This window comes from Mobula birostris, chromosome 3 (assembly GCF_030028105.1).
Source record: "Mobula birostris isolate sMobBir1 chromosome 3, sMobBir1.hap1, whole genome shotgun sequence".
NCBI lineage: Eukaryota > Metazoa > Chordata > Chondrichthyes > Myliobatiformes > Myliobatidae > Mobula > Mobula birostris.
In genome coordinates this window covers 150,078,272-150,100,493 of record NC_092372.1, presented here as the reverse complement: position 1 = coordinate 150,100,493, position 22,222 = coordinate 150,078,272, and the positions used below count along the sequence as shown (strand labels likewise).

Here is a 22,222-nt window from a genome sequence, read left to right as displayed (position 1 = left end):
ACATCATGAGGATCAAACTATAAAATGGACCAAATATATTTTTTCCCTCACTGACTGCTTGTATTAGAACTCTGCAGACCTATAAGTTTACAAAGAGTGTTCTTTACACAACTTTCTCACCTTAATTTAGAATGTGACAAACTAATTACCATTGCAACTCAAAACATGGCAAATTAACAGAAAGACTTATGCAAACTACCCAAACTGCTATCATTTTAATAAGTCTTTATCCTCTCCAAAGTCTTTTAAATGTGGCACCCAGTATTAGGCACAATATTCCAAGTGTGGCCAGTCCACAGTTTTATTAAGGTTTTGTTTTCTATTTTCTATTTTTGTACTGGAACACCTCCAGCTGAGCTACACATCCTGCCCAGCAGTTACCCCAAGAGTCTGTGAGAACACGTTCTGGTCTTCTCCTCTTCATAATCAGCAAAGTCCCCAAATGTCACAGCATTCATTAACATTTTGTCCTTTAGTCTCTATAAAATTCAACACATGAAATATTCTGCTGTCCATTTCCAATCACACAACAGGTTCTCCGCTTCCATTTGGGGCAAATTTTCGTTACCTCTCAGTTGCTCATTAATTCATTTTAAAAATTTTGATCCTTCTGTTTAAACTCTTTCCTGTATCCTGACTCATAACTTTTTCCAGCCTAACCAATTTATTCCCTCAAAATTCTGTATCCATTGTTCTACTTTATAATATTCCCACTTTTCATCACATCACTGCTGTCATAAGCTTTATCTAGATCCCAAGTTTAAAATTTGCTTCCAAAAATTTTCCATATTCATCACTTTCCTTGAAGTCCTTAAAAAAACCTCATTGTGACCAAGATTTTGGCCAACACCCCTTTGCTTCAATTTTAAGTGCACCCTCAGAGTACTTTGGATGTATCCATAAGACCAGAAGACCTGAAGACACCGGAACAGAATTAGTCCATTCAGCCCATCAAGTCTGCTCTACCATTCCATAATGGCTGATCCTGGATCCCACTCAACCCCATCCACATGTCTTCTCACCATATCCTTTGATACCCTGACCAATCAGGAAACAAGCAATTTCCGCCTTAAATATACTTACGGACTTGGCCTCCACCACAGTCTGTGGCAGAGCATTCCACAGATTCACTACTCCCCAACTAAATAAATTCCTCCTTACTTCTGTTCTAAAAGGTCACCCCTCAATTTTAAGACTTTGCCCTCTAGCTCTAGATACCCCACCACAGGAAATATCATCTCCACATCGACCCTATCTAGTCTTTTTAACATTCAGTAGGTTTCAATGAGATCCCCCCCCCACACATTCTTCTAAATTCCAGTGAGTACAGTTCCAAAGCTGCCAAACACTCCTCATAGGATAACCCCATCACTCCCAGAATCATCCTCATGAACCTCCTCTGGACTCTCTCCACTGACAACACATCCTTTCTGAGATATGGAGCTCCAAACTGTTGACAATATTCCAAGTGTGGCCTGACTACTGTCTTATAAAGCTTCAGTATTATCTTCTTGCTTTTATATTCCAATCCCTTTGAAATAAATGCCAACATTTCATCTGCCTTCTTTACCACAGACTCAACCCGTAAATTAACCTTCTGAGTCTTGCACGAGGACTCCCAAGTCCTTCTGCATATCTGACATTTGAACCTTCTCCCCATTTAGATAATAGCCACACGATTGTTCCTTTTACCAAAATGCATTATCATACATTTCCCAATACTGTATTCCATCTGCCACTTTTTTGCCTATTCTCCCAATTTGTCTAAGTCCTGCAGCAATTGCATGCTTCCTCGGCATGAACTACCCCTCCACCTAACTTCATATCACCCACAAACATTGCCATAAAGCCATCAATTCCATTATCCAAACCAGTGACGAACAATGTGAAAAGTAGCAGTCCCAATACTGACCCCTGAGGAACAACTCTAGTCACCGACAGCCAACCAGACAAGGTCCCTTTTATTCCTACTCGCTGCCTCCTGCTTGTCAGCCATTCTGCTATCCATGCCAGTATCTTTCCTGTAATGCCATAGGATTTTATGCTGTTAAGCAGCCTCATGTATGGCAACTTATCAAATGCCTTCTGAAAATCCCAATAAATGACATCACTGCCTCGGGTTTGTCCACCCTGCTGGTTACTTCCTCGAAGAACTCTAATCAATTTGTCAGGCAAGGTTTCCCTTGACAGAAACCATGCTGACTTTGACCTATTAAGTTCATCTGGCATTTATTTGTCCCCCATTACTACCTCACCATTTAGGACATTTTTCTATAACCATACGAAGCAACTTCATGTTGTACAGATATTAAAACATAGCCATATTTTTCAATCTTACCATAATATTTTTGACAATATACATATTGTCACTTTAACATAAATATTCACTTTAACAATTCATTGGAATTTCAGCAAAGAAAATTTGAAAGATAAAAATAGTTTACTTTGATTCCAAATGTACTGTACATCATTCAGAAAAGAACTGTTAAGTACAACTACTTGTGGTTAAATGTGAATCTTTAAATTAGATAATCTATTAAGAATCTCACAAGGATGCAGTAAATATCTTGGTTGTTTAAAAAGGGTTTATGCAACACCTTCCACCGTTCGTAAATTCCATTTTAATTTTGAATTTAAAACTTGCCATAAATTTTCAGAATAACTTTCTTGAGCTACTAGAATCACATACCTGTAAGACTGATTGGTTGAAAATAAGCCTGGGGATACTGGTCGGCAGCACTGAGAGGCAATGCACTTGGATCCCTTTTACTTGCATTTGCAGTTATTTCTCCTGTTCCAAAGAAATTTATATTATTTTAAAGAAAAATCAGATGACTCATATGTATTAGCAATATTTTATTTAAACTGCAAGTTTTTTAAAACTGTATTTCACCACCTTCAATACATACAAGATAAAAACTTTAAAAATTGATTTAAATTAAATCATATTTAGTTTAGAAAATATTCCCTTCTAAGATTATGCATAAGTATTTTCATTACAATCGCATAATTTTATATACTAATTTTGCATAGTGAAAATGAAGATGCCTGACAAGATCATATTAATTTGAGAATTTATTGGTAGAGAAATCTAGTATAGTACAAACACTTATTTACTCGACTAGCAATCAGTCAAACAGCTGCTACATGTGTAGATACTTTGCACAAAGATTTAGAAAGTGCAACAATAATCAAGCAATGTTTTTTTTTTAAGAGCATTTAATGCTGCAGTTAGCCACAAAGGTTAATGCTACAAGTCTAACAGCAAATTCCTACTGATTTAGCTGATGCTCTCAGGTCAATGATGCCATTAGCACTAGTTGGTTTCCAAAGATGGCAGGGATTGGTTGCTAATGAAAATGAGTTAAAACTGAGAAATGAGAGGATAGGGATTTTGCATGGTTCCTAATCATGATCATTCTCCATGAACACAATGGGACAGAGTGGGCATGAGACTGGCATCGCTGTGATTTGTGCCATTTCATACTATTTCAGAGGACCTGTCCTGGACCCAGCACAAAACTGCAATTGCAAAGAAAGCACGGCAGCACTTCAGCTTCCTTAGGAGTCTGCGGAGATTCAACATGACATCTAAAACTTTGACAAATTTCTATAGACGTGTAGTGGAGAGTATATTGTCTTGCTGCATCACAGCCTGGTATGGAAACACCAATATCCCTGAATGGGAAATCCTTCAAAAAGAAATGGATTCAGCGCAGTGCATCTCAGATAAAGCCCTCCCAACTATTGAGCACATCAACACGAAACACTGGTCATAGGAAATCAGCATCCATGAGCAGAGGTCGCCACCACCCACGTCATGGTCTCTTCACACTTTTGCCATTAGGTAGAAGGTACAAGAGCCTCAGGACTCACACCACCAGGTTCAAGAATAGTTACTACCCATCAACCATCAGGCTTATGAATAAAAGGGAATAACTACATTCACTTGCCACATCATTGAAATGTTCCTACAACCAATGATCTCACTTTAAGGACTCTTTATTTCATGCTCTTGTTATTTATTGCTATATATTTATATTTGCATTTGCGCAATTTGCTGTTTTCTTCACTCTGGTTGATCTTTCATTGATGCTGTTACGATTACTGTTCTATAGATTTGCTGAATGTGCCCATGTGAAAATGAACCTCACGGTTGAATGTGGTTGATATATATGTACTTACATAATAAAATTTATTTTGAATGTTATTGCTTAGCATGATTTGTACTCAGGCATTTTGTAAAGTCGTCTTTAGATGCAATATTGACTCGAATACTTCACTGGCATTTTGAAGCCAAGGAAGAGAAATTATAATGTGAAAAAGCAGAGAGAAAGAAATTAGATGCACTGTGCAAAAAAAAATTCTTGCATCTGTCAGTTTTTTTTGGAAAATGGTATAATAACAGCATTAAGCAGAGTCAGCATGAGTTTATGAAAGAGAAATTGTTTTTTGATGTAATGAGCGTAATGTATTTGGTTGAACCAATGGGTGTGGGATTTCAGGAAGTCTTCAACAATGTGCTATACAAAAGTTTATGAATCAAAAATGGAACCCCAGAGATTGGTGATATTATACTGGTATAAAATGAGGAATGGTTAACAGACAGGAAACAGAGAGTAGGAATAAGTGAGACTGAGAGGGTCTAGCTGATGAGGTTCCAGAATGATCTATGCTGTTCAGGCTACATTAATGATATAAATGAGGTGCTGACCAAATGTAATATAGCCACTATAATATAACACTTTTGTATTCAAATCCATTCTGTAACAAAGGCCAACATACCATTGATCTTCATAATAACATGATGTACCTGCTTGTTAACTTCCAATAACTTGTATACAAGTCCATCTGAACACTACCAGCTTTCAATTTCTCACTATTTAAAAAAAAACTCTGCATTTTAAAATTTTTCAATCAAATTGTATGACACCTGTTCTACATCATCTTCTATCTGCCATAATCTCATCCATTTATTTAGCCTATTTGCCACTTTATTAGGAACAGGAGTGGAACCTGGTGTGGTCTTCTGTTGTTGTAAACCATCGGCTTCAAGTTTTGACGTGTTTTGCATTTGTAGATGCTCTTCTGTACACCTGTTATAGCGCATGGTTATTTGAGTTACAGTCACCTTTCTGTCAGCTAATATAAAAATTAACCATTCCTTATTGCACAATACTATATTTAAAATAGCCTGTGTTGTGTTTTCTCAACATACCTTATGGGAAAATGAACTCTAATATATTGTTTTATGGATTCAACATTCACACTACTGCTAAAATAGTTCGTCAACGCTACATTTAGACTCAAGTCCTCAGTGATCACTCTATTGTGCATGATATCTGTTCATGTAATTTCCGGAGTTCTCTTCTCTTCATTCACACCTCTGCTTGGGGGTCATGGACAACTTCCATCCATATTTTCTACCCAAATTGATTTTACTTCTTGTACGTGTGTGTTAAGATACTTTTCCTCTGCTACCCTTACCCTGTTCTTTATTATCAGGGCGACCTTTGCTCCTTTCCCATTTTGCATATCTCTTCTGAAAATGGAATATCCTATGCTGTCCATGGTCCTGATAGACCTGCTGATCACTACCCATTTTGCTACTCTGCATTATTCTTTCATCCCTTATACTTTAACTGCGTTGGCGCGTGGCCAAGTAGTTAAGGCATTGGTCTAGTGATTTGAAGGTTGCTAGTTCGAGCCCCAGCTGAGGCAGTGTGTTGTCTCCTTGAGCAAGGCACTTAACCACACATTGCTCTGCGACGACACCGGTGCCAAGCTGTATCGGCCCTAGTGCCCTTCCCTTGGACAACATCGGTGGCGTGGAGAGGGGAGACTTGCAGCATGGGCAACAGCTGGTCTTCCATACAACCTTGCCCAGGCCTGCGCCCTGGAAACCTTCCAAGGCATAAATCCATGGTCTCACGAGACTAACGGATGCCTATTATTATACTTTAACTTAGACACACTTTCCAGAGGTCTTCCCCAACTATTTAATTCAAAACCTCATTTGCTAACAAGATGTATTGGAGCTTTGTGAGCCAATAGAGGCTAGTGCTGAGACTAAAGAGGAAAAAAAGCATGGTACGTAAGGATACTATAAAGCCATCTAGAAAGTATAAAGAGTAGTGAAGCTTTAGAATCAGTGTCATGAAAGTATTGACAGAGCTTTTGATGTAACATAAATGAGCAGACACACGTTATGCTGCATTGAAACAAGTACACCATTGGGCCCCATAATCTAAGCGGCAGAGATTAATGAAATACATGCAAACGAAAAAAACCATGATGTCATAATTTATTAAATACGATGAATGTAAAATAAAAAAACAAGGCTGATTCAATATCTTCAGTTTACCTACTCCAAATAAACTGTACCATTGAAATCAGGATGCCCTAACGACCTCCCACCACACCCCCTCCAACTAACACCAACATAATACACACTCAGCGACAAAGAAACACATTCAATTGAAACATATAGCTCAAAGTAGAAAAATTGAATACTTAAAAGTACCTTGAAAAACCGCCTTGTTTGACAAGCCTAAAGCAGGTACACTGGCACCTTCAGGGATTTCATTACCTAACTGGAACAAAAATCACAGAGATAAAAGTCAGCAATTTCTCACAATGAATGCAACATTGTATTACAAAGTAAAATAAATGGAGGATAATCATAAAATCACCAGGATACAGCACAGTAATGGGTCCTCTGGCCCACTTAGTCTACACCAATTATGAACCACCCATTTTAAACCAATCAATCCTACATAAATCACAATTTCTAAAAAATTTTCCTCATTATCTTTTCAACCTCCTCGGATTTTCCACTCACCTACACACCGGGGAAACTGAAAGTGGCCTACCCACACATCTTTAATTGCTTTGAAAACCCAATACCCCTCAGGCAGTTTTCAGGATTTACAGCTAGCATAAAAAACAGAAGTTAAAAATATTCAGCAGGTTAGACAGCCTCTGTGGAAGGAGAAACAGTTCATGTTTCAGGTCCAAGATCCTTCGTCAGAGCCAGCTTGCTATGTTTCCAGCATTTTCTGGTTATATATCCTTGATAATTTTAGCTCACATTATAGCTAATAGCTAAGTTTGGCTTTTAAATTAGATCTCACAAGATGATCAGTATTTTGCTTATCTGAAGGTAGAGAATGCACATTGTCTTGTTAATTAGTTTATTAACACATTTTTAAAAAATACTTCAATAAATTTTGACTTATCCGACCTGACTTAAAAACTGAAACTGAACTTTAACCCCATAGGTAAGTAACTCAACCAATGGATTATATTCAATCTCTAACTAGAAATATTTTAAAAGTTTGCTGACATATTCCGTTTAAAATTTCCCCAAGTAAAAAAAAATGGAAAAAATGGAATATTATTTTCTTAATACATGACTACAGTATAGGTACAATTGAAATCTTCAGGCTTATGTTAGGAGGCATCCCCACAAAGAACAATGTGATCAATACCCAACAAGATTTTCAGGGTAGGACAACAGAAACAATTCTAGAAACCAGTTAACTGGGCACTGGAATAGGGAAAAATTACAGTCTTCAACAGTAAAATGGCAAGAGGGATTGAATAGCTCCCTTCCTACACAATGATTTAAGACAAACTGATTATAATCATCATTTACAGAATAACAAAAGATGTAAGATTTCAATTAAACAAATCACTTTCTGACTTATCAGAAATTAAAGCTTCACAGATAATCTATGAACTATTCAGATGTACTATAATCAATCAGTCAGATATAACGGGTTACTATAATGCAAAATCCTAACCATTAAATAGAAGTCAGGCAGGTCAGAGCAAGCTTCAATTCTCACTTTTTAGTGCACAAAACATAAAACATTCAAACAAAAAATTCCAATTTAAAAAAGCCCCTTTCATTCTCAAATAATGTTTTTTGATACCAATGGAATAAGTGGGAAATTTGGATTTCCCATGAAATTTCTTAGAAGGATAACATCTATTCTGCTTAAAAGAGAGAGATGATCAGTTGACTGACAAGTGGCATTAAATTGAGGTACTCGTAAATTTATTCAGGCTTGGTGGAAAATTGGCCAAACATATCCTTACCCCTTATGAGCATAAATATCATGACATTGTTACAAATGACTTAGCACAGTGTGTTTTCCTCAATTGAGAAAAACAAATTCCTCAGTTGAGGAAAGATTACATTGAACAACAAAGATTTTGCTTCCTGAATACTTCTGAGTGTTACTTATGGAGTTTGGGCTGCGGTTTATGAAAACCACCATGAACTTTCCCTATCATGCACTATTTTTTGAAATCGCCTATATTTCTTATTTCAATTCATAATTCAAGTCAGAATAACTGATGCCAAGATTAAGGAAAGCATATTTGTTGGTCATCAATGATGGCAATTCGAAGAGCTTCTAGTAGGTCCGGAGAATATCGCATGGAAGGCATTCAAGGATGTTGCTGAAAATTTTCTTGGCAACTACAGAGCACCAAACTACATGCAGCTGGTTGACAGCATGCTTCAAGAATACAAAACCATTAAGTGCAATATGTCACTAAAGATTCATTTTCTGTATTCCCATTTAGACTTCTTCCCTGCCAATCCTGGTGCTGTCAACGACTAGTATGGTGAAGGGTTTCATCAGGACATTGCAGTCATGGAGAAACAGTATCAGAGCAACTGGAATCCACCAGCGTTGGTTGATTATTGTTGAACACTTAAGCAAGAAGCCTCAGACATCGAGTACAAATGAAAATCATCAACAAAACATTTTAGATTAGTTGGACTTTGGCAAACCTCAGCACTGCTTTGCAATTAAATGCATTATATTTCAATAAAAGTTTTTTTTTATTTCTCCAAATTCCTCCGTGATACAAGTAGTCTGAAATTGTATTTGTGTTCAGCTTCAAGTGGTCTATCATAAACAAAGAAAAAATTTGGGGAAGCAACATTTTCAAAAAAATTTGTTGTCCAGTGCAATGGGTTTCTGAAAAAAAAACTGGATTCTACAATAGTCTTCCACAAAATGTTCAAGGGAAGGCTGAACTGAGCCCACTGGGAGGTTTTAGGCCTGGGGATAACTGTAAGATTAACTTGCTCCACCAATAGGCTCATGGGTCAGAGAAATATACCAAGCATACGGATGTAATTACAAAGAAGGTACGTCAGCAGCTATAATTCATTAGGTATTTGAGGTGATTTAGTTTGTCACCAAAGACCCTAGCAAAGTTCTATAGATGTACCATGAAGAGCATTCTAACTGGTTTCACCACCATCTGGGATAAAGGATCAGAAAAAGCTGTAGGCAGGTGCATACCCAGCAAGCTGCAATGGGCACTAGCCTCCCCAGCAACGAGGATATCTTCAAAAGGTGATGTCTCAAAGAAGGTGGCATCCATCATTAAGGACCCCCATCACCCAGGACATGCTCTCTTCTTGCTACTACCATCATAGAGGAGGTACAGAGCAACACTCACAACACACTGGAGGAACTCAGCAGGTCGGGCAGCATCCGTGGAAACGATCAGTCAATGTTTCGGGCTGGAACCCTTCACCCTGACGTTTCCACGGATGCTGCCTGACCTGCTGAGTTCCTCCACCGTGTTGTGAGTGTTGCTTTGACCCCAGCATCTGCAGAGTATTTTGTGTACAGAGGAGGTACAGGAGCCTGAAGACACACACTCAACATTTTAGGTATGGCGACTTCCTCTTCTTATTGTAATTTATAGTTTATTAATGTATTGCACTGCTGCTGCAAAACAGCAAATTTGACAACATATGTCAGTGATATTAAACCTGTTACTGGTTCTGATGTTTAGGGAGACTCCTGAATCTGTCTGAATTTCACTCATGGCTATCTAAGTTCTGTTTTTCCATCAGTAGGCATTACTTTACATGCCAAATTTCAATGCTATTATTCTGCCCACTAACATTTGTCCTACTTTCTACTTCCCAAATCAGCCTCCCACATACAACTGTCTCTCCTGCCTCTGTATTATCTGTAAATATGAAAGATGTGTGTCATGTGGAAGAATCAAAGTTTTTGAAGCGGATTAGAAATTTCTAACAGCCCCACTGCTAATTCACAGGATACATTATTAAATCCTTTCTCCCTAGCATAATTCTTCAAACATGCCATCTCGTTTACTTTCTCTCAAGCAATTAATTTTTCCTGGATTTCCTTTGAATCCCTGCAGTCTCGTGATTAATAAATACTAAGCCAGAAATTGGATGCACCTATTTTTGGTGTATCAAAACATAACAGAATTTAGGTCCAGTGGTAAATCAGAACCTGTCAAAGAAAAAAAAATGATCAAAGACCTGTTTGAAACATGATAGAGGTGGTTACACTAACAAAGAAGTTTAACACATTTACTGAGCAGTTTTTAAGAAGCCTACACTCAATTCAGAACAACTCTGGGCAAACTGGTGTTCAAGAGTAACAAAAAGTCAACATCTCTTAAAGGTACATGTGTATAGCAACTAGAGAGAAGTTATACATACTAAGGGTGTTGAAGGGCTGCTAGAACAAAGGGGAGAGGGAGAGAGAGGGGAGGGAGAGGGGAGGGGGAGAGAGAGGGGTGGGGGAGGGAAAGGGGGAGGGGGAGACACAAGAGACACTACAAGGTTTCAAAGGATAGAGGCAGGCAAAGATAGGGGCCATGCAAAGTCTATCTACCTTTACATGCTCTTTCCTAAATTCAGGTAGAGGGCCAAGGTCTGCCATATAGCAACAGTCAAATTGCTGTCAGCAGATTGAATGTTCAATGAACACAGAGGAGGAACTGATCAACAGCAATGGGATGCCTTCTTTCAAGCAGTGGGCTGTTTTTCCACAACAGAGTGATGCTGCACATTAACAGATGCTCTTTTGCATGAGCAGCGAGGTAACTCTAAAGCACAGATTGGTTTCGTACAAGAACAGAGATTTGGAAAATGGAACTCATCACTTTTTTGCAAAATTGGAGGCTTACTTTCTCCACTCACACATCTTCACTGACAGCTGAATCCTGCATGGATTATGCTGAGAACTGACATCACAGGGAAAAGTGGAAACAGCAGGGCCCTGTCTGCCAACTGGCTCAACTCCTGCTCTGGAACTGAAACACTGGGTTTGCAGTCTGACTCACATATCACTGTCCACTCAATGTGCCTTGAGTTTCACTGCAACAGAGTACACAGAAGTCACAAAAGCACCAATTCAATTTGAACTACAGCCTCTCAGGTACATACGTCACACAAGCACAAGAGCCAACAGTCCCAAAAGACCCCTTCAACAGTATTGAGATGATTCTTACATTTAGTGCACTAAGTGAACTCAGAGAGAAGGGGAGGGGTGGTAGGCAAACCTCCAGCAACCCCAAAGAGGATACTTCAATGTAGCATGTGGACATGAAAACCGACTTCCAATGTTGTTAACATTTTAAATTCTTGGGAATATAACTTAAGAGACAAAAGACAACATTTTCCATTTATGCATTATTTGATACCACTGTCTTACAAGTGATTCACAAAACTCAAGAAATATTCAAATGTTTTCTTAGTTCAGGCAAATAACACAGCTTACATTACAGAGGTAAGTCACACTGCTATGGCAGTTGCTACTTTGGGACAGTGACATTTTACTTAGAAAGGTGATTACGGTCAATTATGCAAAGTCAACACATGCAAATAAAGCCATAATTGCTTGTTATGGAACTTTCAATACACAGAATCACAAGACAAAGCCCTTCTCACCATCAGGAACATCTTCAAGAGGTGCTGCCACAAGAAGGCAGTATTGTTCTTTAAAAAGAGGCCCCCCCCCCCCCCCCACCACCATCTGAGACATGTCCTCATTACGACCATTGGGAAGGAGGGCCAGGAGCCAGGAGACTAACACCCAACATTTTAGGAACAGCTTCTTCCCCTCTGCCATCAGGTTTCTGAACAGCCCATGAACACTAACTCATTACTCTTCTTTTGTGCTTATTCATTTCTGTAACTTATAGCAATTTTAAGTCTTAGTGCCGCAAAATGACAAATTTCACGACATATGTCAGTGATGATAAAACTGATTCTGATTCTTAAAACTAAGTGAAGTTTCCCCTTATAACGTCACTGCAACAGACCACCTGGTGAAATACTTCAACAGCCATGAGAGCACACACGTTCCATTGTGAAGCTGATCACTATATCACGATGATCATTCCTTGTTTTGCCTACACTAACAATTCTTATTCTGATAATGTGGGGACTCCTTCAAAAGAGTGCGAAGTCTGAGGAAGGCCAGGTAGTGAAATGAAACACCTACTCCTCTCCATGCATTCTGACAAATCGTCCATAATACATAAGACAAAAATAGGTGAGATTGCATTAGTGAGAAGTGATCATTTCTGCAGACAGCTATGACACATAAATTCTTTCCAATTTCTGTGAGCTGAGCAAAACCAGGTGCTTCTACCTATAATCCATTCATCTGTTGTCTCCCAATGTATGCCTTGAAATGGACAAATGATACTGTCAATATCTCTGAGGACTTAACCTGGATGCAACATATTGATAAAGCTATAAAGAAGGCAAGACACTGGCTACAGTTCATTAGGAGTTGAGGAGATTTGGTTTGTCAACTAACACACTCAAAAACCTCTACAAATGTACCATGGTACCATGGAGAGTATTCTGACTGGCTGCATCACTGTGTGTTATGTGGGGGGTGTGGCCTACTGCACAAGATCAAAGTAAATCGCAGAAATTTGTAAAATTAATTAGTTCCATCATGGGTACTCAACCTCGTAGTATCCAAGACAATTCCAAGGAGAGATGCCTTAGGAAGGCGGTGCCCATCATTAAGGACCCCCACCACCCAGGACGTGCCTTCCTCTCATTGTTACCACCAGGAAGGAGGTACAGAAGCCTGAAGGCACACACACAGCGATTCAAGAAGAACTTCTTCCTCTCTGCCATCCGATTTCTAAATGGACATTGAACCCATGAACACTACCTCCCTCCCTGCTTCCCCTCCCTCAACCCCTTACTGGTTTTTCACCTGGCACCTACCAGCCTTCTCCTTCCCACCCTCTCCCCACCTTCTTTATAGGGCCTCTGCCCCTTCCCTCTTCAGTCCTGATGAAGGGTTCCGGCCCGAAACGTCGACTGATCGTTTCCACGGATGCTGCCCGACCTGCTGAGTTTACAACATATGTCAGTGATATTAAACCTAATTCTGATAAAATGAATCGCAAGTAGAAATTCATGAGGGGTTTTCATCATTGAATAGTACAGAACTCACCAGCTGAAATGTGAGCCTACCATTTCTATCTATTCTGCACCAAACTGTTGAATATTCAGTTATGTGCATTACTTTAAATTGCTACATATCAAATGGCTACTACGAATACTGGACACTACGAATCAAAGGATTCCAGATCTGACCATCACTCAGCACTGGCTACCATGAGTTCAAGAGAATTACATAAAGTACTGAGATACAGTCCATATCTGGACCCTAGGCTTCAAGTTATGCCTAGTGCATTAGCCATAACATTCATTAGACCACAATCACAGATGCTCAAAAAGGTAAGTGAAGCTGTGTCTTTGTTACCTTACTTTAAAAATTATTGATTTTAATTGCTTTATACAACTTATGTATGTTATTAAATAGCTTTTCCCTCCATTTTCCACTTTTTAAAATTGTTTCAATAGGCCCTTGCATCTCTGATCATAAGGCAGAGTCTATGTGGTCAGGAGCTCAGTCAGTGCCTGTCTGCATTGATGGAATGGCAGCAGTGCTGGCAAGTCACAATGTCGGCAGTATCACTTCGTCTCCATGGAAATTAAGAAAGGCAAAGTAACTCCCTTGCAAGTAGAATGCCTTGCTGACTTGCCTTATGCTGCAGTGAACAGCAAATTGAATATAGTACAGAACCTGAAGTTGTCACTTGGAAAAAATTCAATGGCTAGGAATTTGAGAATCATTGTCATCTATAGCTGAACATGGAGAGCAGGCCAGACTCAAGGGAGTGACTGGAGGTATCCCATAGGACGCCATGTATGTTTTGTGATGACGGCCTTCCAAAACATGAGCATGTGAAAATACAGCTCTTCAAAGATCAATGTGTGTATATCCTCTACTTTTGCCTCCTGCGCTGCAGTCCTTAACCACCACCCACCACCAATGCCCCCTCCCACCACACCAACAGTCACATGACTGACTTTCCTCCGCTAAGTTCAAAGCTCCCATGCTGCCAACAGTGTCAGTACTGAGGCACCCACTGAATGAGCAAGCCTGCAGTTAAATGCTGGGAAAAAAAGCAACTTCTCGGTCCAATCTGTTATCAAAAACTACAATAAAAAAGCATGTGGAGTTAAAAACTTCAATGGCATTAAGAAGCGAGTGTTAATTTAAGATGATCACAGACTCAGTGGAAGGGAAGCTGAGGTTGTGGTTCAGACTCAGTTGATTTTTAGGTTTGTAAGGATGGTTTTGGGGCAGCACGGGGAGTTAGAGGACAGTTTAAGAACCAGTGATGGGGATTTAAGAGTCAGGGGCAGGAGTCAGAGTCCAGATCAGAGCACTCCACAGTCAAAGGCCAGTGATCACCATGCTGGGTCGGCAGGCCCTGAGACAAAGTCCAGTAGACTCCGTGGATGAGGGCAGATGACTCCCCCCACCCCCCACCTCCAGGACCGAAGCCCTGTGCGGACAGGAGCATGAGAGCAACTGACTCTCCAGATCAGCAAGACCCTGAGGTGGAGGTCCATGCAACCCCAAAGTCCAATGATCACCAGATCCTGGGGTCAAAACCTGAAAGCTGAAAACTTAAGTCAGTGAGCTTTGAAGTTGAGGCCTGATTTCGACAAGTCTGGATGTCAGAGGCCCAACGCCTGCAACTCTACGAGTCTAAGCCAGGGACAACCCTACGAGTCCAAGCCAGGGACAACCCTATGAGTCCAAGCCAGGGACAACCCTACGAGTCCAAGCCAGGGACAACCCTATGAGTCCAAGCCAGGGACAACTCTACGAGTCCAAGCCAGGGCCAACCCTACCAGCCGGCAAGACTCAGGGCTGGAAGGCCATGCAAAAGCGGAGTTCAAGGCCCAGAATTCAAAGTCCCCTGACCAGTAAGTCCTGCAGTAAATACCGAAGGTCAAAGACCAAAGTCAGAGAATCCACATTGAGGCCCCTGGGTCAGCCAGACAGAAAGATGTCTCTGAATCTTCGAGTACTGGCCAGGGACTAGCAGCTGAAGGCCTGGAGGTGGCCTGTCCTAGGATTGTAGGCCTGCCTGTTTGTGGAGTGGGGGGGTCGATGAGAGGGAGAAAAGGGACTTATTTTGCTGCTGCTGTTTTGTTTTTTTTTGCAGTTCTTGTGTTGTTAATGTTGCTTTCATTGTTCTGCTGAACACTACAGATGTGCTATGTTGTCAACAGAATGTGTGGTGACACTTGCCGGTTGTCCTCAGCACATCCTTAGGTTGTTAATGACAATAACACATTTCACCGTTCAAAGTTCAAGGTAAAATTTATTATCACAGTATATACAGGTCACCATATACAACCCTGAGATTCATTTTATGTGGGCATACTTAGCAAATCTATAGAATATAAACTGTAAACAGGATCTGTAAACTTAAACTGCAAATGCAGATAATAATTAAATAGCAATGAACAACAAGCATGAAATAACAAGATAAAGGAGTCCTAAACGAGTGTAGATGTCCCCTTTTGTTCAAGAGCCTGATGGCTGAGGGGTAGTAACTGTTCTTGAACCTGGTGGTGCAAGTCCTGAGGCACCTATACCTTCTACCTGATGGCAGCAGCGAGAAAAGAGCATGGCCTGGGTGGTAAGGACTTTTGATAAATGCATGCTGCTTTTCTACGGTAACGTTTCATGTAAATGTGTTCAATGTACTAGGCTAAATCCACTACCTTTTGTAGGATTTTCCACTGAAAGGCACTAGTGTTCCCATATCAGTCTGTAATGCAGCCAGTCAGCACAGTTTCCACCACACATCTATAGAAGTTTGCCAAGGTTTTTGATGACGTACTGAAGTTAACAGGGGGCTAAATGTACATACCCGAGTGCTCCTGTGCTGATGGAGATTGTGGAGAAAATGTTTTTGCCAATCTGAACTGACTGGGGTCTACATGAGGAAATACAGCATCCAATTGCACGAGGGGTATTGAGGCCCAGGTCTTGGAGCTTATTGATTAGTTTAGGGGGGATGATGGTGTTAAATCCCGAGCTATAATTAATGAAGAGCATCCTGATATATGCATCTTTGCTGCCTAGGTGTTCCAGGGTTGTGTGCATGTAGCAAATAAATGAATCTGAAATAAATGGATAAAGCAAAGGGGTTGTACAATAAGCAACACCTACAAAATTCTGGGGGAACTCAGCAGGGCAGGAAGCATCTATGGAAATGAATAGTTAACATTTCAGGCCAAGACCCTTCATCAGGACTAAAAAGGAAGGGGAAGACACCAAAATAAACAGATGGGGTGGGGGGGGGGGTTGGTAGGAGGCTCGCTGGAAAGTGATAGGTGAAGCCAGGTGGCTGGGAAAGATAAAGGGCAGGAGAAGAAGGAATCAGATAAGACAGGAGAATGGACAATGGGAGAAGGGAACTAACGGGGAAGTGATAAGCAGGTGAGAAGAGGTAAAAGGCCAGATTGGGGAATAGAAGAAGAGGGGAGTGTGAGGGAATTTTTTTTAACCAGAAGGAGACATCGATATTCATGCCATCACCAGGAAGTTCTGCTTTTGGCAGATGTAGAGGAGGTGCATGAAAAAGCGGTTCCCCCCCCCCCCCCCATTTACAAAGGGGCTCACTAATGTAGAGGAGGCTGCATCGGGAGCACCGGACACAATAGATAATCCCAGCCGATTCGCAGGTAAAGTGTTGCCTCAACTGGAAGGACTGTTTGGGGCCCTGAAAGGAGGGGAGAGAGGAGGTGAATGTGTAAATCTAACTGATCAAACTAAACCGATAATAGATGCAATCCTGAAGAAGCCGCATCAACACCACTACTTTTTAGAAGCTTGAGGAGATTTTGGCATCTCACCAAACACTCTAACAAACTTCAACAGATGCACCTGTAGGCAATATCCTGATTAGTTGCATCATGGCCTGGTATGGTAATTCCAAGGCACAGGAACAGAAGAGGCTGCAGAGACCTGTGGACACAGCCTGGTAAAGAAATGAACAGCACTCACCAGGAAAGCATCTACATGAGGCAATGTCTCAAGAAGGTGGCATCTATCGTCAAGGATTCCCAGCATCCTGGCCACGATAGGAGGTACAGAAGCCTGAAATCCCACAGCACCAGGTACAGGAACATCTACTCTCTGACAATTATAAAGTTCTCGAACCAACCTGCACAATCATAATCACTGGCTCAACAACAGAATACTGCAAACCATCCCTTGCACTGTCATGGACTGCTTTCTAATCATGTTTTTGCACTGGTTTCGTTTTGCAGTCTTTTTCTTCATGGTCTTGTATAACATGTTTTGCGTGTTGTCTGAACTTATGTGCCTGCAATGCTGCTATAAGCAAGTTTTTCATTGTAAATGCACCTCACTCTATTTGTGCATATGACAATAAACTTGACTCGACAACAATCTTTTCCATAGGATTTAGAGTATCTGGTAAAAGAAATGAATTTGGCAATGAGGAAGATTAAACCGAATGCAGGTTTTATTCCACAGGATCAAGAAATCTGAAGGAACCAGAAGTCTGTTTTATAGAGCCATATTCCATAATATAAGGAAACAGATCAAAGTATACAGATAAAAAGCACATTTCAATATGACCATGAATAAGTCTACAAAAAAATGCTGAAGATTATAACATTTGTACAATAAAATCAAGGAATGCAAACTAATCTTCTAGATTAAGAAATTTTAACCAAAATCACAAATGGTCGTCTTCTATGACCAAAAAACAACTAAGTTATTTAACTATTAATTACAATTTCAGTGTACTTACTTTTGCAGAAAGAATGTCCTCAAGTGGCGAGCAGGTAATGGAACTGAAGTTTTCTATAAAATTTTTAGTGGCAGTGAAGACTCGAAGCACTTTCTCATCAGCACCAGAGACAAATTGAAAACGACCAATCATGGTTATGCACTGCATATCATATCCATGTATTTGTGGTCGTGCAATTTCATGCCAGGTCACCTGCATAAAAATATAATAAAATTGCCAGCATACCAACAATCAGTTGAGTCTAAACTGCATCAGCATTGGCAAGATTATACTTAAACACTGTGAATGAAAATGCAATTGCCTAACACCTTAAACATTCATTTCTGGTTCCTTTGAACACCATAATCACTTGTTACTTTTTTTCCTCTAGTGCACTGTCAAAACCCATTCAGTCATATGCTTTTGCAACTAGAAATTCTCTCTCCAAATTACAGTACCTGCTGTCTTTCACATTATTCTCAAGTCTCAAATACAGTTTTCATAAAATCCCTCAGCTTTTCTTAAATTTTCGATTTCTGTTGTGCTATCATGTGAAACACGTAAATTGTTCTGACCTTCAGAAGGCACAGTTCATTTTGTATGAACATCACTTCCTGTACACAAGTTGATTTTTATATTATTTCCTGCACAGGTTAATTCGATTTCGACTTAAAACACACAGTGTAGAAAGACGTCTGTCCTCATTCCCTCTTTACTTCAAAGTTGAAAGTAAATTTATTGTGGAAGTACATACACTGTATATGTCAACATAAACATCCTGAAATTCATTTTCTTGCGGGCATGCTCAATAAATCCATGAAACAACAAAATCAACGAAAGACTGGACCCAACAGGACAGAAAACAACCAACGTGAAACAGACAAAAAACTCTGTGGATACAAAAGAAGAAAGATAACAAACAAACAAACAAATAAATAAATAAGCAATATATATCAAGAACATGAAATGAAGACTCCTTGAAAATGAATTTGTGGGCTGTGGGAACAGTTCAGTGATGAAATTGATTTAAGTTATCCTCACTGACCCAAGATTTGATGGTTCAGGGGTAATAGGTGTTTCTGAACTTGGTGGTGTGCGTCCTGAGACTCCTGTACCTCTCCCTGGTGCCAGCAGAGAGAAGAGAGCATGACCTGAATGGCGGGGGTCCTTGATGAATGCTGTTTTCCTGCAACAGCGCTCATGTAGATGTGCTCAATGGTGGGAAGAGCTTCATCCATGATGGATTAGGCTGTATCCACTACATTTTGTAGGATTTTCCATTCAAGGGCATTGGTGTTTCTACAGCAGGCTGTAATGCAGCCAGTTAATATACTCTCCACCACACATCTATCAAAGTTTGTCTAAGCTTTTAGATATCATGCCAAATCTTCACAAACTTCTAAGGAAGTAGAGGCACCCCTGTGCTTCCTTCGGAATTGCAATCACATGCTGGGCACAGGACATCCTTCAAAATAATACTGAGGAATTTAAAGTTGTGGACCTTCTCCATCACTGATCCCCTTTGAGGACTGGTTCATGGACCTCCAGTTTCCTCTTCCAGAAATCAATAATCAGCAAAAGTGCACGCAGCAGCAGCTGACTTAAGACAGTGGTGGTTGTCTCTGTGACAAGCTGACTGAAGAATTGACCATTGGTGCAAGCCCTGTGATATGAAATGGTTGCTCAATAGAGTTGAAATCCAAGCAGAAGACAAAGAGAGGAACCAGCTTCCTGTCATGCTTCACCCCAAATTTTTTTACCTAGTCCTCCTCCAGAACTTGCATCCTCTGCTTCAGATTCAAACCCAAAGAAAGATGAATCCTCATTAGAAGCAGATATTGAGAAGTGCCCAAGGGTGTCCAACTTGGAAACACATGGGTGTTCACAACTTAAGAGCACACAAGGGCTGAGCAGTACACCAAGTGAATCAGCGGCTCACCTTTCAACAGAAGCTAACACAAAAAAAACTGCACAGCTCTCGATCGCTGCACCAGGCTGTGGTGATAAATCACCATTGGAAACAGCTTGAGTGAGCTGCTGAGACTGGCCAGAGAAGTCATCCACAGAGTGGTGGAGAATCCAGGGAGGGTAGCAAGGAGAACTGAAGAAACAGTAACAATATATTGCAGAACACTGATGGACACACAGTGCAGCATACACCAGTGGACTCCAGGAAACTGAGCCAAGAGCCTGTTGACTCTTCAGAAGAATTAGACCCAGTTACAATTGTAAATTCAATGCCAGCTATTACTGTTTTTAGCACACCCACAGCAGAGAACGATGCGCAGCCAGCTGAGCATCCATCAGATGTAGCAACTTCCTTATACATCTAAAAGTATATTCAGGAACATTTGGAAGAAGAGCCAGCAGATTTGTCATGGAGCTAAAAGAAAGGGTCTGTTTATCCCTGCCAACCCTCATTGAGTTCAACGATATTCCCAGCAGAAATGAAATCCTAACTCCTGAAGCTGCATGCAGTCATTTACACCTTAAGGACAAAGTTGACAAGATTCCCCTCTCTTGACTCTGCTGTTGCTTGGCTGAGACACCATCTGAACACATAAGGTACATGAAGAGCCGTTGGCATGCTGTACCTTGTGGCCAACGACTGGATTTGGATTGGGATTGGGTCATAGTGGGTGAAGTCTGCTCAATGGTGCTCATCAGTCCACTGCCAGTGCATTTAAGAGTAATATTCTGGAGAATGGCTGCCCAAGTCATTTCAGACCCTGTGAAAGTAGTATTTATATGAAAGAAACAATTGTAGGATTAGCCAAAAACAGCCTTTGCAATTGTTGGCACATTTGTAAGCAACCCCTTAGTACAGAGCTTCTGAATTGGGCAAAGGTTAGAATCCCTCTTGTTCAAAGTCAGGTGTTTGCAGAAGAAGTGCAGTGCAACACAAAGCAGGAACTTCTCCCAATCCAAAGTTCCCTCTGTGAACTCTGTCCCTTTCTTGACTCTGAAGGGCTACAGCGAGTTGGAGGATGTATTAAAAGAGGCACAGCTCACTTCAGATGTGCTTCACTCAGTCCTCATTCTGGGTGAGCTTCATATCACCGCCTTCCTCATCAGACATCACCACGAGCAAGTCTGTTATCAAGGCCAACAATTTCAAAGCAAAAATGATTAAAGACTGTGTATTTAGATTGTTTTCAAGACCAGTCTCTGAGAAAGTCCTTTTGCCAAAGAGTTACTGAAATCATTTGACTGTTAGCTTCAGTAGTTGGGCATGTGACCAAGTGGTTAAGGCATTCGTCTAGTGATCTGAAGGTCACTAGTTCGAGCCTCAGCTGTGGCAGCATGTTTGTGTCCTTGAGCAAGGCAGCTAACCACACATTGCTGTAGTGTCTGTGCGAGGAGTGGTGCCTTGTAAGACTTCACAGACAACACAGACTTCCAATCTGCACCTTGTAAAGCATGAAAATGCCCGACGCAGGCTTCGCTGAGTCGACGTTCCCCTCCCTCCCTTCAGTAGTTAAGATGACAAGCCATGGATGCCAGCCAGGGAGTATTCTGGATTCCAGAGGTGCAGTTTGCTTCGTACGTAGTTCATTTTGTATGAACATCATTTCCTGTATGGGTTTCGACTTACTTTTGATTTCGACTTGAAGCACAGTGTAGAAAGATATCCCCCTCACCCCCTCTTTATTTCCCCTTGAAACAGCAATATCTGCGAGTTTTAAGCTTTCTTAATAGTAGTAAACATTTAGTAGGTATATTTTGAAGGAAGTATTATGTTTATTGTTTATAGACATTAAGCTATCACTGCACCACGAGGTCACTCTGGTCTATGGAGCAAAGTTATAGAATGTCACGTGTGTACATTACCTTGATTAATACTGATCATGAGAATAATCAATAGTATATTCAAGTGTATGCCAATTCCATATTGAATTTATTATATATTTTACTTAACATTTTGCAGTTTAATAAGTTAGAAATTAAAAACCTGAAAAAAGCTTCTGGCTTGGGTGATATTTCAGAAGGTGTTTAACTCCCTCTCCCTGCCTAGCATTGTGCATGTGCATTGCAAGCAGACAAGACTATTTCTAATATGTTGTGAGGAGCCCAAATGGAAAAAAATCTTCTTTCCGGTGAAGGGGTATCTTTAAAACACAGTCATCTTTTCTGGCCATCTTTTCTCTTATATATTCTTTTGATTAGGGATCCTGATATTCCATCTCCTCTACTTGGATAAAAAGCAGATTTACTACATATCTGATATTGAAAGCCACCAACAGTGTAATGATAAATCACA

The 22,222-nt window shown here is 40.4% G+C and overlaps 1 protein-coding gene across 2 annotated transcripts in view; it reads right to left on the bottom strand.

Moving 5' to 3' along the window:
• elp2 (elongator acetyltransferase complex subunit 2) overlaps window positions 1-22,222 on the bottom strand; it is a 134,506-nt gene that overhangs the window by 38,083 nt on the left and 74,201 nt on the right. For both annotated transcript variants that reach the window (XM_072253437.1, XM_072253438.1), the window contains exons 13-15: window positions 17,983-18,174; window positions 6,524-6,593; window positions 2,690-2,791 (exon numbers count right to left, since the gene is read on the bottom strand). In XM_072253437.1, the coding sequence (XP_072109538.1) occupies window positions 2,690-2,791; window positions 6,524-6,593; window positions 17,983-18,174 (364 nt within the window). The remainder of the gene's footprint in view (window positions 1-2,689; window positions 2,792-6,523; window positions 6,594-17,982; window positions 18,175-22,222) is intronic.